Consider the following 18,009-nt stretch of genomic DNA (forward strand, 5'->3'; position numbering starts at 1 on the left):
GATTCCGCCTGTGCTTTTGGGCTTTTTGCCTTTATTTAGATAGTATCTGGCAGAGATGCCGACAGGAAGCAGTGAGAGAGAGGCCTGCAGCATAGGTCCCTAGGACGCTGTGATTACGTGGCATTCGCTCTCACCACTCAACCACCAGGGCACTCAAACCCAAGACTCATTCTTGACCCTGTGTATTCCAATATGTGATACCTAAATTTGGTCATGGCTTTTCAGCCACAACCTCATCTTTTTCAATCAATGCATCAGCAATACAGAGTTGCGAAGAGCTATTTCGGGTGAAGAAAATGCTGTTCATATTCCCCTAATGACAATGTTACATGACTGACCTTTTGAGCATTTCTACAATTAGGATCAAAATGAAATTCAAGGTGAAAAAGCAAAAGAAAAATTCAGAGTAGGAGAGAATTACGACCAATCACTGAGCTAACAAAGTGGTTTTCCGGGCTGCTGATGGCATTCTTACTAAGTTGTAAAGTCCTCAGATTGCAGAGAAGCTCAAGATAGAACAACACAGTTACTAAAGGCATGGAGAGGAGAAAAAGGGCACTGCTAAACTTTCTCTAAAATATTTTCAACACGATGCTGAGTGACTGAGTTGGTGCCTTTTAGATCACTCACTTGAGTCAGTGAGTGGCTCACACCAGTACGGCTTCTCTCCAGTATGAATGCATTGGTGACTTTTAAGAAACGTTAATCTACTGAAAGCTTTCCCACATTGGTCACAGCTGTACGGCTTCTCTCCAGTGTGAATGCGTTGGTGCCTTATAAGGCAGCTTTTATTACTGAATTTTTTCCCACATTGGTCACAGCTGTACGGCTTCTCTCCAGTGTGAATGCGTTGGTGAATTTTAAGATGCGCATGTGTAGTGAAAGTTTTCCTACATTGGTCACAGCTGTACGGCTTCTCTCCAGTATGACTGCGTTGGTGAGTTTTTTTGGAAGCAATGTGAGCGAATTTTCTCCCACATAGCTCACAGCTGTACGGCTTCTCTCCAGTGTGAATATGTTGGTGTCTTATAAGATAGCTTTTAATACTGAATGTTTTCCCACATTGGTCACAGCTGTACTGCTTTTCTACAGTGTGAATGTGTTGGTGTATATTACGCTGGCCATTTGTAATGAAAGTTTTCCCACATTGGTCACAGCTGTACGGCTTTTCTCCAGTGTGAATGCGTTGGTGACTTTTAAGACCCGTATGTGTAGTGAAAGTTTTCCCACATTGGTCACAGCTGTACGGCTTCTCTCGAGTGTGACTGCGTTGGTGACTTTTAAGACAGCCTTCATTACTGAATGTTTTCTCACATCGGTCACATCTGTACGGCTTCTCTCCACTGTGAATGTGTTGGTGACTTTTAAGACAGCTTTCATTACTGAATCTTTTCCCACATTGGTCACAGCTATATGGATTCTCTCCAGTGTGAATGCGTTGGTGTCTTATAAGTTGCGTACGTGAAGTGAAAGTTTTCCCACATTGGTCACAGCTGTACGGCTTCTCTCCAGAGTGAATGCGTTGGTGACCTTTAAGAGTCGAATGTGTAGTGAAAGTTTTCCCACATTGGTCACAGATGTACGGCTTCTCTCCAGTGTGAATGAGTTGGTGACTTTTAAGATATTTACGTATAGTGAAAGTTTTCCCACATTGGCCACAGCTGTACGGCTTCTCTCCAGTGTGAATGTGGTTGTGCCTTATAAGATAGCTTTTATTACTGAATGTTTTCCCACATTGGTCACAGCTGTACGGCTTTTTTCCAGTGTGAATGTATTGGTGGCTTTTAAGGTGGCCATTTGTAGCAAAGGTTTTCCCACATTGGTCACAGCTGTATGGCTTCTTTCTAGTGTGAACTCTTTGATGAATCTTTAAGTATTCTGATGTTGTGAAGGCTTTGTCACAGTGTTGACAGTGGTGATGTTTGAGTCCCATTCTTCTTTTATGTTTCTATGGCAAAAGACAAAAAAGAAAAGAAAGAGAGAATAAATAAGTAAGATGATGGAGAAAGTGATTAGAACCATAAATAACACTGAGATAATTCATCAAATCACAGTGTTGGCTTAAAAATATGCAGTAAACGGGGAGAAAAAACCTCACTGGGGCAGCATGCCCATGGACGCCCCCAGGTTTGGGCTAAGCCTGAATGTTTTCAATACCTGGCTAAACTCCTGGTTGTCTAATGGAGTAAACTGTACTTTGAGTGGTGATCACTTCAGTGATGAATACAGATGAAGACAAATTCACAAGGCTCCATTGATCTTATTTGAATATATGAAGTTTATTTAGCACACAAGTAACAATATCTGATGCATCACAGAAGTCTTTGGCACAGTGTACATGTGGAAATACATACACCAAAAACCTAAAGAGTATAGGTTTCATACATTCTTATAGAGAAGAACCAGACCTGTCAAGTTAGGAGGGACAACTGATGTTCCAACAGGTCAAGATGCCCGCTTATCAAGAAATAAAGACATCTGTTGTTCACTAGCTAAGGCCATCTACACAACTATTACTTTATGTGTGAACAACCGAATGCAACACTAGCCATTTGTTTGAGGAGTAACTGTAAGAAAATGTGTGTATTTAAACAATATTGCATCTCCTCCCTCTCTCTAGGCTCACATTTGATTTTGTGATATGGTCCAACAACATGTAGTACTTATTACTACTGCTCGTCTTGAGGGATTTTAAAAACACCAACAATAAAGAAAATATTCAAGGATAATATTGAAACAGGATACAATCAGGTCAAAGTGGAACTTATAGGTAGGTGGGCAGTTAAAAGAGTATAAAGGAATACATAAAACAATCAAGGGAGATAATATACACAAGATTCTGTATCACACCAAAAAAACAAAAACAATCAAAATTTACAATATACATCAAACCAGACTGCTAGAGGAGTTGTGACCAAAGAAAGCAAATCACTCGTGTTTTTTAAGTGTTTGATTAAGTTAAGCCTTCACAGATAAATCTTCTATGCCCACATATGCGCAAAGCCAATACATCTACTAAACATACAATTAGTGTATTGATTCGTTGTTGTAAAAACAAGAAAACATAACTACACGAGATTAAGACTACTGCTCAGTGCACTTTCTATCTCTCTCAGCGTCAGCGATACCCGAGATATCGGAGTTATCCGAGTCCCTGGCTGCAGACACCTCTTCCCTACTCGGAGAGACAGTCACATTTTCGACCTTGGTTACTACAGCATCGCTGTCAAACCATTGTCAGTATGACTCTTGTTTTCTCCAAACAGAGGAGACAGCTGCATTCACTGTCTCAGGACAGGACAGCGCTAAATATCGTAAGAGAGATACACTGTCTCTCTCTGACAATATTTAGCGCTGTCCTGTAATTTTTACAACTTAGATAAACATGAAACGCAAGGTGAAAAAGTAAAAGTCAGTAAAATTCAGATTAAGAGTGAATTACGGCCAATTACTGAGATAACAAAGTGGTCTTCTGGGCTGCTGATGGCATACTTCCTAATTGTAAAGTTACAGTTGGCAGCCCTCAGATTGCAGAGAAGCTCAGGATAGAACACAGTTACTAAAGGCATGGAGAGGAGAAAGGTGGACACTGCTAACCTATCTCTAAAATATTTTCAACACGATGCTGAGTGACTGAGTTGGTGCCTTTTTAGATCCTTTTTAGATCGCTCACTTGAGTGAAAGATCAGCATGATTAAAATCTCTGCTGTTGGAGGTTGGAGGGATGTATACTGCGACTAGCAAAATCGCAGTAAACTCCCTCGGCAGATAAAAAGGACGGCACCTTATGATCATAAACTCCACCAGTGGTGAACACTGTTTGCATACTACCACAGCGTCCCAGCACCACGCATCACGGATGTAAACACAGACCCCGCCGCCGCAAGTCTAACCTCCGTTTACGAGGGCACTGTCCGCTTGATAGCATGTTAGCTGCTCCAGTTGTACAGCGGAGTCGGGGATGTTGTCATTAAGCCATGTTTCAGTGAAAACAAGCAGTTACTCACTGTCCGATTCGCTGACCTCAGCAATCATATGTCATTCATTTTGTTGTCCAAGGATCGTACATTTGCCAGGATGATGGATGGTATGGCTGGGCGAGTTGGACTAGCCGCTAGCCTAACCCGGATGCCCCCGCCTTGAGTGAATCTGTTTCAATGTCCAAAATGTTGTAAGGCTTGCTCTTGCAGATGCCTAGCAGAGCCTGTTGACTGTACTTATATTTCGACGTAGACAGACGCGACGACACGACAAAGACTTATTAAACAAACAAAACACTGCATTGTCGGGAGAGGCAGTGGTCGCTGCATCTACACACGCCGCCATCTTACTTTTTTTTTTTTTGTTAAACAACTTAAACCATCTATGCGGTGAAGAAATTATTTGGTACTCAGTCCCTTTGATCTAAACAACCCTAACCCCTGCTCAGCATGTTGGAGATCTATTACCTTCCCCCAAGTGAACAGCTGGCCTACCTCCTCATTTAGTTATTTTCATCCAGACAGGATGAGACAGTAAGATGCTTTCAAATGGATTAATTAATTAATTAATGCAGTCAACTTTTACCTATGTATCATTTATCTTACCTAACAGTAACAGTGTTTCATCATCATGCAAGGTATTTGATGAAGATAATACAGTTGCATTTTCACTGAACACCTGAGTAGGCCAACCTTTTTTCCACAAAAAAAACTTAATCAGGTATCAATAAGGGAATCGATAAATAATAATGGAATTGGTTTCAATAAAATCTTATCAAGTCTCCAAATGACTCAAAAGGAATTGGACAATTTAATTTGGTCTAAGACCTGTAATGACACCAGGACAGATTTGGACACAGCTTGCACGTTTGATCTCAATCTCAGATAAGACAGACTATCTGAGAGACCAGCCTGGATGTTTAATGTTGTTGTATGTGGCATTCAAGAATTTAGGAAAGAAAAGGTGTCTGAAACTAAAGAAAATGTGAAAAAAAAAATTTAGTGAAAAACTACAACTGGATCGCACGGAAATAGAGACAGATTGGGCCCAAAGGACAGGGAAGCCAATGTCATCTTTAGAAAGCTCTGGCCCATGGTAGTTAGATTTCTGCAGTGGGCTAGACTGATTGTTGTGTTAGGATTTTATTATTATTACCATTATTACTATTTTGGGCATATTCTTTCTTTCTGTGCAGCGCACTTGCTGTTATTACATATTTCAACTATTGTACAGCGTGCGTCTCGACTGAATATCACAGTTGTTAATAACACAATAAGAACGCGATCTCTGGAACATCATTATCATGTCACTTTGTAATGGCCATAGACTGTATATAAGAAATGGACGTACCATCCGTGACGTCACCCATCTGTTTGTGGACTGCTGCTCGGAGGCCAATAGTTTCAGATCTGAGCAGCGCCATCTTGAAAATTTCAGGTGCATGCCGGGAAAAATAAAAACATGGATTCTACTTATATGGGCATCAGGAAGGGCATGAGGCGCCCTCCTGAACCTGTGAACCAATCAACCTGTCAATCACGATGTAGCCACGCCCTAATGCATACCCTGCCTTATCATCAAATATAAAATCAGGGAGGCCGAAATTTCACAAATTAACATCATACTGCATTGAAGAAGGCTTTAAACTAGTGATTGAGACCATAAACACATTTTGAAAACGTTTACTGAGGTTATAAATCAAGTGAGAAGTTGGTGAATTCTCCATTGACTTGTATAGAGACGGAAGTCCTTTTGAAACCAAAACGGTCGCCCCCTGGTGGCCTTTTAATAGAATGCAGTTTTAAGTTACTTCCTCGTTGGCATCATTTCAGAGGACCGGAACTCCCCGCCTGGTAATGGCCCAACAATTTCACAGATGCATTGTGGGAAACAGTGCTAACAGCAACACATATGAATAAATATGTTTAGAAGAAGTATGGTTAATATAGGCTATGTTACCCATATAAGCACAATATTCTGGTAAGAAGAAAAATGTGTCATGCTACATAAGGATAATAGAGAAATAAACTCTGATATGTTACGGTTAGTTAGGGTCATATTTATTCATATGTGTTGTTTTTATCAGGACTGTTTCCCACAATGCATCTGTGTAATGTAGGGCTATTATAGAGTTATACACGGTGAAACCATGAGTGACTTTAGTAGGTAGATTCTTCAGATTCCTAAAATTTGGTAATTACATTTTCAACTGACTAATGGAAAAGCAAACCCTAGAATCCACAACGGACCATTATAATTCTCGCAGATCTAACATGCAATAATTAATTGTGGTTAAAAAACTTTAACCTGACTAAAATATTGTTATATGTGGATCAGAGCCAGATGTGCCAAACAATGCAGGGGGAGCTGATGCTCTGATGGGGGGTCTGCAGCACCCCCCTTCCCCCTGGTAATGGTCCCAGGGCTCTGCAGAAAGGGCTCAAGTTTCTCATGGCAGTGTGAAGAGTCGAAAACAAAGGCACATATCAACTTAATCAAAAAAGCAGCAAAACCACGTCAGTCTGCAGAGTGACCAAAGTTTTACTGTTCATGATTTGGACAAAATATATTTTCTAACATACAACTGTTCAAAACATAGTTACATTCCGTGACTCGTCCTCGTGTCTTTATGAAGCCTTTATTATCATGAAGTCATGAACACTGACCTGTTTATCGGTGGTAACAGCTATTGGGTCTGATTCTTCCGTTTTAACGGTGATACCAGTGCAGTGCTCTGGGTCCTGGTTCTCCTCCATTTCTCTCTTGTGGTGATCCTGGACAGTAACATCGAGCAGACCTTCTCTCTCCTTCAAAATAAAGATACAAACTGAAAAGCTTCTAACTTTGTGGAACAGATCAACTTTATCAAAAAAGCAGCAAAACTACGTCAGCCTGCAGAGTGACCAAAGTCTTAGGCCTACTGTTCATCATTTGGACCAAACATAATTAGTAACATATCACTGTTCAAAACATATTTACGCTCCGTGACTCGTCTTCGTGTCTTTATGAAGCTGGTTTTATCATGAAGTCATGAACACTGACCTGTTTATCGGTGGTAACAGCTATTGGGTCTGATTCTTCCTTTTTAACGGTGTTATCAGTGCAGTGCTCTGAGTCCTTGTTCTCCTCCATTCCTCTCTTGTGGTGATCCTGGACAGTAAAATCGAGCAGACCTTCTCTCTCCTTCAAAATAAAGATACAAACTGAAAAGCTTCCAACTTTGTGGAACAGATCAACTTTATTAAAAAAGCAGCAAAACTACGTCAGTCTGCAGAGTGATTAAAGTCTTACTGTTCATCATTTGGACCAAACATATTTTCTAACATATCACTGTTCAAAACATATTTACGCCCCGTGACTCGTCCCCGTGTCTTTAGTGTCGTTATGAAGCCGGTTTTATGATGAAGTCATGAACACTGACCTGTTTATCGGTGGTAACAGCTACTGGGTCTGATTCTTCCTTTTTAACGGTGTTATCGGTGCAGTGCTCTGGGTCCTGGTTCTCCTCCATTCCTCTCTTGTGGTGATCCTGGACAGTAAAATCCAGCAGACCTCTCGCCTTCCAACCCAGTTTACCACGCACACTTCAGTAGTACGGAAGCCTCGACGTCTGCTTTCCCATAGAAACCGCGGTCACGCGTCCCGTGAAATAGTTTGTAAAATAGCCGCGAAATAGATGGTAAATCTGCGCTCTTTGAAAATGACAACTCACTACCACACATACGCAGAGCTAAGTTATCGTTTTACGTGAATTCACCATAGTGTTCAGCTGTTAAAATGTGCAAAGTGCAAACAATATCAATACATGAGTCTAATACATAGCTGCCATTATACGAGGGTGACAAGTCTCAACCACTTTTTTAAGTCTATAACTTTTACCATGTTTACAAGTTGTACATCAGTCTATCTACTCAGCGCTGTGTCAGGGCTTCATTATTGAATCCGTTCCGCTTATTTATTTAGAGAAAACCCAAATCAATGAAACTCCGCTCCATGTTTTCACTCATACCGGCAGCTTCTTGCATATCTTGTTTTCTTCTTTTTTGTATCCCTTCAATAAATCTTTATTGACAATAACATTTCAGTACAAAGGCAGTAATTGATGTACATACAAACAAATGAACAGCAGCCAGGGGGGTTATTCAAATAAATACAGTAAATAAAGAGCACATATTATATGTTTTGATAGCTTTCTTATTATTTGAGTTACAGATGCTCTGGAGTTTTTGTTCAGTTTCCCTTTTGAATGTCAAAAAACAGGGGTTTGAGTGACTAAATGTAGCTTTGTGTATATGGTATTTCCCTAACATTATTATTAGATTTATGACATACAGTTCTTTCTGTTTTTTTACTTTTGACTTCATGGACACCAAAAAGCATATTGTTCCAATATAAAGAAAAATCTGAGTCAATGTTCAATGTGACATAACGTATTACTTCTTTCCAGAAGGTGGCAGTGGAGTGACACTGCCAGTACAGGTACATCACAGTTTCAGGCTCAGACTAACACAGAGAACACTTCAAACATAAATCTTACTTACATTTTAACAAATAATGTTTGGCAGGGTAGTATCCATGAATCCGTTTGTAAGACACTTCTTTCACTTTGTTTGTAATTAAGTGTACCTCTGTATGGGAGGTTCAAACCATCATATTAGACCAGTACTGAACAACAGATGAGGTAGTGGTGATATCTGTTTGAAACAATGACCTGATGCTTCTCGCATATCGCGCGTGCGCGCACACGCACGCACACACACACACACACACACACACACACACACACATACACACACAGTCATTTTAGGTAAAGTATTAAATACACTTCACTTCTAGAAGGCAAGGCAAGGCAGTTTTATTTATATAGCGCATTTCATACACAGTGGCAACTCAATGTGCTTTACATAAAAGAAACATTTAACAGAAAAAATTGAAAAAACATGGAATTTGAGAAATAAAAATAAAACCCAATCATCCAACACATACATACCCCCCCCCCCCCACCACCCCACACACACACTAATAATAAAAACAAAGTACAGAAACATAGAAAGAGAGAATAAAATACTATAATATTGAGTATTAAAAATAAGATTGCAGCATAAAATAATGATTTGCTTTAAAATCATTAAAAGGACATAGAGTGCAAATGAAAGATTAAAATTTAAAGTGCTTTGAAAGAGCTCAATCATAAGCACAGGAGAAAAGAAGTGTTTTTAACCTGGATTTAAAAATATTCACAGTTGGTGAAGTCAATGAGCCTGATTTTTTAATCCTCTGGGACATGACACTCATTAAATGTAGATCTGAACATCAAGAGGAGTGAAAATTAAGGCATGAAAGAGAAATTGAGAAAGAGAATTGTAATACATTGGCTTTCACGCCACCTTATGGCGTTATTATGAAACTGCCACTGTTGGCCAGCAATGTAACATAGTCTCTATATGCCAAGCCCCACGACCAAACCTGTAGGTAGTCTGTTTCCTCAAGTCTCTAAACAAAAACACGTTATTGAGTTCAGCTCTGCCTGATTACTAAATCCAGCCCAATATATCTTACAAGAATAAAGAAGATCAGAGAATACAATGCACATTTAATCCTTTTTACATCTTGAGTTTATTATCAGAGATCTTAATACTTTTTTGTTTTTTCGTGTATATTTTCTTTTTGCATACCATGACTAGTAATAATAAACAAAAAGTACACAGATTAGCATAAATTATTAATGCATACGCTAAGTTTAAGAGTAAAATCTTTCAAGTCTTCATCAGGATTTTATTAGTAGAAACCTGAGTAAATACACAATAATAAATAATCACTCTCTCCTTTCAATTTAAACAGTTTTCCTTACTTACAGGTTGCGATTTACAGTATCTCAAGTAAGTATACTGAACAGCTCCAAAACAATGAATCATGATCTCTTCGGAAGTCAGATACACACATTCAATTTGAATGCCTAGCCTTTAGACAGAAGTTCAGGGCTATAAACAATAAGTCATCTAAAACAAATTGGCAGGACAATTTCAAACAAATGTACTAAAGGATTTGAACAGAACACATTCAACATTTATACAACTTTCTCTTCTCTAAATCTGTGCACTGACATTAGAGCCCATTCATGCTCTAACTGACATTCAAGTTTGAGACTTTTGAACAGTTTCGGAGGGATGAAGACAGATGTAGAATAATTCACAAGGCTTTATTGGTCTTATTTGAATGTATGTAGTTTATTTAGCACACAAGTAACAATATCTGATGCATCACAGAGGTCTTTGGCACAGTGCATATATGGAAACACAAACTCCAAAAATCTACATTCTTATAGAGAAAAACCAGACTTGTCAGGTTAGGAGGGACAGCTGATGTTCCAACAGGTCAAGATTCCCTCCAGTAATTAAATAAATACATTTGTTGTTCATTAGCAAAGGCCATCTACACAAGTATTTCTGTATGTGTGAAGAACTGAATGCAACATTAGTATTGGGACACTGTACAAAAATGTGTGTATTTAAACAATATCACATCTCCCTCTCTCGAGACCCACTATGCCCACATATGCGCAAACTCAATACATCTACTAAATATACAATTAGTGTATTGATTCGTTGTTGTAAAAACAAGGAAACATAACTACACAGAGATTAAGATTACTGCTCAGCGCACTTTCTATCTCTCTCAGGGTCAGCGATACCCGAGATATCGGAGTTATCCGAGTCCCTGGTTGCAGACACCTCTTCCCTACTCAGAGAGACAGTCACATTTTCGACCTTGGTTACTACAGCATCGCTGCCAAACCGTTACTGAGCTAACAAAGTGGTCTTTTGGGCTGCTGATGGCATACTTCCTAATTGTAAAGTTACAGTTGGCAGCCCTCAGATTGTAAAGAAGCTCAGGATAGAACAACACTTATTAAAGGTGTGGAGAAGAGAAAGGGGGACACTGCTAATCTGTCTCTAAAATATTTTCAACACGATGCTGAGTGACTGAGTTGGTGCTTTTAAGATCAATCACTCGAGTCAGTGAGTGGCTCACACCAGTACGGCTTCTCTCCAGTGTGAATGCGTTGGTGACTTTTTAAATTACTGAGGACAGTAAAAGTTTTTCCACATTCGTCACAACTGTACGGCTTCTCTCCACTGTGAATGCGTTGGTGGACTTTTAGATTCATGTTTTTATTGAAAGATTTCCCACATTGGTCACAGCTGTATGGCTTCTCTCCAGTGTGAATGCGTTGGTGGACTTTTAGAGTCATGCTTAAAGTGAAAGTTTTACCACATTGGTCACAGTTGTAAGGTTTCTCTCCAGTGTGAATACGTTGGTGATGTCTTAAGGAAGTGCTGTAAGCAAAAGTTTTCCCACATAGCTCACACCAGTACGGCTTCTCTCCAGTGTGAATGCGTTGGTGGACTTTTAGAGACATGTTTCGAGTGAAAGTTTTCCCACAATGGTCACAGCTGTACGGCTTTTCTACATTGTGAATGTGTTGGTGTTTACTACGCTGGTCATTTGTAGTGAAGGTTTTCCCACATTGGTCACAGCTGTACGGCTTCTCTCCGGTGTGAATGCGTTGGTGATTTTTAAGAGTCGAATGTAAAGGGAAACTTTTCCCACATTGGTCACAGCTGTACGGCTTCTCTCCAGTGTGAATGCGTTGGTGACTTTTAAGAGTCGAATGTGTAGTGAAAGTTTTCCCACATTGGTCACAGCTGCACAGCTTCTCTCCAGTGTGAACTCTCTGATGAATCTTTAAATATTCTGATGTCTTGAAGGTTTTGTCACAGTATTGACAGTGGTGATGTTTGAGTCCCATTCTTCTTATAAGTTTCTATGGCAAAAGAAAAAAAAGAAGAAAGAGAATAAATAAGTGAGATGACATGGTGGAGCAAGTGATTAAAACCATAAATAATACTGAGATGATACATCAAATCACAGTGTTCAAGTTAAAGTAAAGCATTACTAACCAGCTGCAGGGTTGTGAGGGGGAAGTGAACTCTGACTTTTTTAAGCTTGACCCCTACCACACAGACTAATGGCTTGATTTCACTGTAAGCGCTGTGTTCTGGCTCCAACACGGCTTATGGAGCTGATCACTGCCACTGTAGTCAATGATTGTGATCCCATCCGGTGCACCATGGCCCGTTTCATAGCCGGCTTTTCAAAATAAAACAACCACTGACCACTACCAATCATATTTCAGGAATAAACAAGAATAAAGAAAACAAATAAAGAGACTATGTAACTAGGTTGCCTACTTACTCATTATTAGTCGTATCGAATAAATTAGGATTAAGATTAATTAAGAGAAAACTAAAGTATTTTTATTTTCAGCGAAGACACAGCTCTCATCAAGTACACAAACTCCTCACTGCACGGGACAGGGCCTTCCGGTCAGGGGACAGAGCTCTCTACTCCACGGTAGGGCTGATCTGAGGACAGGGATCAGGGCTGCCAAGCTTGCCTACAAAGGTAAAATTGAGGATGTGTGTGGCAGGGGCTTCAACATCTCACCAACTATAAAGGAAGCCAAAAGGCAGTAACAACAACAAATGGAGCTGTGCTGGCAAAGGAGCTTAATAACTTCTTTGCCCGCTTTGAGACCAGCAGCTCTTCCACCCCACTCCCCTTGGTCACCAATATACCTGCCCTCACTATTCAACAGCATGAGGTGAGGCAGGTTCTCAAAGCGGTGAATCGAAGGAAGGCTGCGGGCCCTGACGGAGTACCTGTCTTCACCATCATCTTCAATTTATCTCTCGCCCAGTCCACCGTCCCCCCTTCTCTGAAGTCAGCAATAATCATCCCTGTCCCAAAGAAACCATCCTCAAACTGCCTAGCAGACTACAGACCTGTGGCCCTCACCCCTCTCATAATGAAGTGTTTTGAGAGACTGGTGCTAAAACACATACAAGCCAGCCTTCCTCCAACTTTGGACCACCACCAGTTTGCATTCAGGCCTAATAGATCCACAGATGACGCCATATCCATCACTTTCCAAACTGCCTTGAACCACCTCGAACGCAGGAACAGCTATGTCAGGATGCTTTTTTTGGATTACTCCTTCGTCTTTAACACCATCATCCCAGACATCCTGATAAATAAACAGCGGAACCTTGGCCTCCCCCCACCCACCTGCAGCTGGATTAAAGACTTCTTGACTAACCGTCCACAGTCCGTCAGAGTCGGTCCTCACCTTTCCTCCACAATCACACTCAGCACCGGCTCACCTCAGGGCTGTGTGCTGAGTCCCCTCCTCTATTCATTTGCAGGAAGTCAAGAACCTTTCCAAGTGGTGTTCTGCTAACAAGCTCATCCTCAACACTACAAAAACAAAAGAACTCATAATCGACTTTAGGAAACTCAACACACACCACCAGCCTCTCTTCATAAATTATGTGTGCATGGATGGGCAACATCTTGGGCCCAACACTGCACCTGAGTAGGCCAACCTTTTTTCCACAGAAAAACCTTAATCAGGTATCAATAAGGGAATCAATAAATAATAATGGAATTGGTTTCAATAAAATCTTATGAATTCCCATCCTTAGTCTCCAAATGACTAAAAAGGGATTGGACAATTTAATTTGGTCTAAGACCTGTAATGACACCAGGACAGATTTGGACACAGCTTCACGTTTGATCTCAATGTCAGACAAGACAGACTATCTGAGAGACCAGCCTGGATGTTTAATGTTGTTGTACATGGCATTCAAGAATTTGGAAAAGAAAAGGTGTCTGAAACTAAAGAAAATGTGAGAAAACAAATTGAGTGAAAAACTACAACTGGATCGCAGGAAAATAGAGACAGATTGGGCCCAAAGGACAGGGAAGCCAATGTCATCTTTAGAAAGCTCTGGCCCATGGTAGTTAGATTTCTGCAGTGGGCTGCAGGCTGATTGTTGTGTTAGGATATTATTATTATTACCATTATTACTATTTTAAGAATATACTTTCTTTCTGTGCAGCGCACTTGCTGTTATTACATATTTCAACTATTGAACAGCGTGCGTCTCGACTGAATATCACAGTTGTTGATAACACAATAATCACGCGATAAAAAGAAAAATTAGTCATGCTACATGAGGATAATAGAGAAATAAACTCCGATACGTTAGGATTAGTTAGGGTCATATTTAACATATCACTGTTCAAAACATATTTACGCTCCGTGACTCATCCTCGTGTCTTTAGTGTCGTTATGAAGCCGGTTTTATCATGAAGTCATGAACACTGACCTGTTTATCGGTGGTAACAGCTACTGGGTCTGATTCTTCCTTTTTAACGGTGTTATCAGTGCAGTTCTCTGGGTCCTGGTTCTCCTCCATTCCTCTCTTGTGGTGATCCTGGACAGTAAAATCCAGCAGACCTCTCTCCTTCCAAACCAGTTTACCACGCACACTTCCGTAGTACGGAAGCCTCGACGTCTGCTTTCCCATAGAAACCGCGCTCACGCGTCCCGTGAAATAGTTTGTAAAATAGCCGCGAAATGACAACTCACTACCACACATACGCAGAGCTAAGTTATCGTTTTACGTGAATTCACCATAGTGTTCAGCTGTTAGAATGTACTTGCAAACAATATCAATACATGAGTCTAATACATAGCTGCCATTATACGAGGGTGACAGGTCCCAACCACGTTTTTAAGTCTATAGGATTTTTTGTATCCCTTCAATACATCTTTATTGACAATAACATTTCAGTACAAAGGCAGTTATTGATGTACATACAAACAAATGAACAGCAGCCAGGGGGGTTATTCAAATAAATACAGTAAATAAAGAGCACATATTATATGTTTTGATAGCTTTCTTATTATTTGAGTTACAGATGCTCTGGAGTTTTGGTTCAGTTTCCCTTTGGAATGTCAAAAAACAGGGGTTTGAGTGACTAAATTTAGCTTTGTGTATATGGTATTTCCCTAACATTATTATTAGATTAATGACATACAGTTCTTTCTGTTTTTTAGATTTGACTTCATGGATACCAAAAAGCACATTGTTCCAATATAAAGAAAAATCTGAGTCAATCTTCAATGTGACATAACGTATACTTCTTTCCAGAAGGTGGCAGTGGAGTGACACTGCCAGTACAGGTACATCACAGTTTCAGGCTCAGACTCACACAGAGAACACTTCAAACATAAATCTTTCTTACAATTTAACAAATAATGTTTGGCAGGGTAGTATCCATGAATCAGTTTGTAAGACACTTCTTTCACGTTGTTTGTAATTAAGTATCTGTATGGGAGGTTCAAACCATCATATTAGACCAGTACTGAACAACAGATGAGGTAGTGGTGATATCTGTTTGAAACAATGACCTAATGCTTCTCGCATATCGCGCGCGTGCACACACGCACACGCAAACACACACACACACACACACACACACACACACACACACACACACACACACACACACACACACACACACACACACACACACACACACACACACACACACAGTCATTTTAGGTAAAGTATTAAATACACTTCACTTCTAGAAGTCAATGAGCCTGATTTGTTAACCCTCTGGGACATGACACTCATTAAATGTAGATCTGAACATCAAGAGGAGTGAAAATTAAGGCATGAAAGAGAAATTGAGAAAGAGAATTGTAATTCATTGGCTTTGATGCCACCTTGTGGCGTTATTAAGAAACTGCCGCTGTTGGCCAGCAATATAACAGAGTGTCTATATGCCAAGCCCCACAACCAAACCAAACCAGGCTTTTTGTCACACATTAAGCAAGAAAATGCCGTATGGCTGTAACGCTGTTGCCGGTATTTAAAAATGCCGGGTTTGATTCATGTGTGGGACGGCTCATGACTCTTCCAGCGACAACTCTTCTGACCAATCAGTGGCCAGCAGTCTGTTGACGTCACATTTAGTATCGGCTTGGCTCGCTTGGAACCTCACCAGAGCAGGTACTAAAAAAGGACCAGGTACCAGGTACTTTCCCTAGTGGAAACGCAAAAAACCCCGAGGCGAGGCAAGTCGTGCTGGAACTGTGTAGTGGAAAAGCGCCAATAGTCTCTATATGCCAAACCCCACGGACAAACCTGTAGGTAGTCTGTTTCCTCAAGTCTCTAAATTATTACTAAATCCACCCCAATATATCTTACAAGAATAAAGAAGATCAGAGAATACAATGCACATTTAATCCTTTTTACATCTTGAGTTTATCATCAGAGATCTTAATACTTTTTTCCCCGCTATATTTTCTTTTTGCATACCATGACTAGTAATAATAAACAAAAAGTACACCGATTAGCATAATTTATGAATGTATACGCTAAGTTTAACAGTAAAAACTTTCAAGCCTTCATCAGGATTCTATTAGTAGAAACCTGAGTAAATACACAATAATAAATAATCACTCTCTCCTTTCAATTTAAACAGTTTTCCTTACTTACAGGTTTCCATTTACAGTATCTCAAGTAAGTATACTGAACAGCTCCAAAACAATGAATCATGCTCTGTTAGGAAGTCAGATACACACATTCAATTTGAATGCCTAGCCTTTAGACAGAAGTTCAGGGCTATAAACAATAAGTCATCTAAAACAAATTGGCAGGACAATTTCAAACAAATGTACTAAAGGATTTGAACAGAACACATTCAACATTTATACAACTTTCCCTTCTCTAAATCTGTGCACTGACATTAGAGCCCATTCATGCTCTAACTGACATTCAAGTTTGAGACAGATGTAGAATAATTCACAAGGCTCTATTGATCTTATTTGAATATATGTAGTTTATTTAGCACCCAAGTAACAATATCTGATGCATCACAGAGGTCTTTTGCACAGTGCATACATGGAAAAAACAAACTCCAAAAATCGACATTTTTATATAGAAACCCAGACTTGTCAGGTTAGGAGGGACAGCTGATGTTCCAACAGGTAAAGATTCCCTCCAGTAATAGAAATAAAGACATCTGTTGTTCATTGGCCAAGGCCATCTACACAATTATTTATGTATGTGTGAACAACCGAATGCAACATTAGTAATGTGTTTGAGAAGACACTGTACAAAAATGTGTGTATTTAAACAATATCACATCTCCTCCCTCTCTCGAGACCCACATTTGGTTTTCCGATATGGTCCAACAACATGTAGTACTAATTACTACTGCTTGTCTTGAGGGATTTTAAAAACACCAACAATAAAGAAAATATTCAAGGATAATATTGAAACAGGATAAAATCAGGTCAAAGTGGAACTTAGGTAGGTGGGCAGTTAAAAGAGTATAAAGCAATACATAAAACAATCAAGGGAGTACTCAAGGATAATATACACAAGATTCTGTATCACACCAAAAAAACAAAAACAATCAAAATTTACAATATACATCAAACCAGACTGCTAGAGGAGTTGTGACCAAAGAAAACAAATCACTCGTGTTTTTTAAGTGTCTGATTAAGTTAAGCCTTCATAGATAAATCCTCTATGCCCACATATGCGCAAAGCCAATACATCTACCAAATATACAATTAGTGTATTGATTCGTTGTTGTAAAAACAAGGAAACATAACTACACAGAGATTAAAATTACTGCTCAGAGCACTTTCTATCTTTTTGAAAATATTTAGTGCTGTCCTCAGTGACCTCGGGGGGGGGGGGGGGGGGGGGGGGGGGAATGCTGTTTATTTTCACCTAATGACAATGTTACATGATTTCCCTTTTGAGCCTTTTTATAATTTAGATAAACATGAAACTAAAGGTGAAAAAGTAAAAGAAAAATTCAAAGTAAGAGTGAATTACGGCCAATTATTGAGATAACGAAGTGGTCTTCTGGGCTGCTGATGGCATACCTCCTAATTGTAAAGTTACAGTTGGCAGCCCTCAGATTGTAGAGAAGCTCAGGATAGAAAAATACTTATTAAAAGGCATGGAGAGGTGAAAGGGGGACACTGCTAACCTGTCTAAAACATTTAACACGATGCTGAGTGACTGAGTTGGTTCCTTTTCAGATCAGCCACTTAAGACAAGATAAAATAAGATATTCCTTTATCAGTCCCAC

At 39.8% G+C, this 18,009-nt stretch overlaps 1 protein-coding gene across 1 annotated transcript in view; it reads right to left on the bottom strand.

Moving 5' to 3' along the window:
- Positions 1–18,009, bottom strand: part of LOC134006179 (zinc finger protein 208-like) — a 1,001,836-nt gene that overhangs the window by 965,762 nt on the left and 18,065 nt on the right. The window contains 2 exon segments of the mRNA XM_062445263.1: positions 660–1,934; positions 11,016–11,687. Of these exon segments, the coding sequence (XP_062301247.1) occupies positions 660–1,934; positions 11,016–11,687 (1,947 nt within the window).

This window comes from Scomber scombrus, chromosome 23 (assembly GCF_963691925.1).
Source record: "Scomber scombrus chromosome 23, fScoSco1.1, whole genome shotgun sequence".
Lineage (NCBI taxonomy): Eukaryota > Metazoa > Chordata > Actinopteri > Scombriformes > Scombridae > Scomber > Scomber scombrus.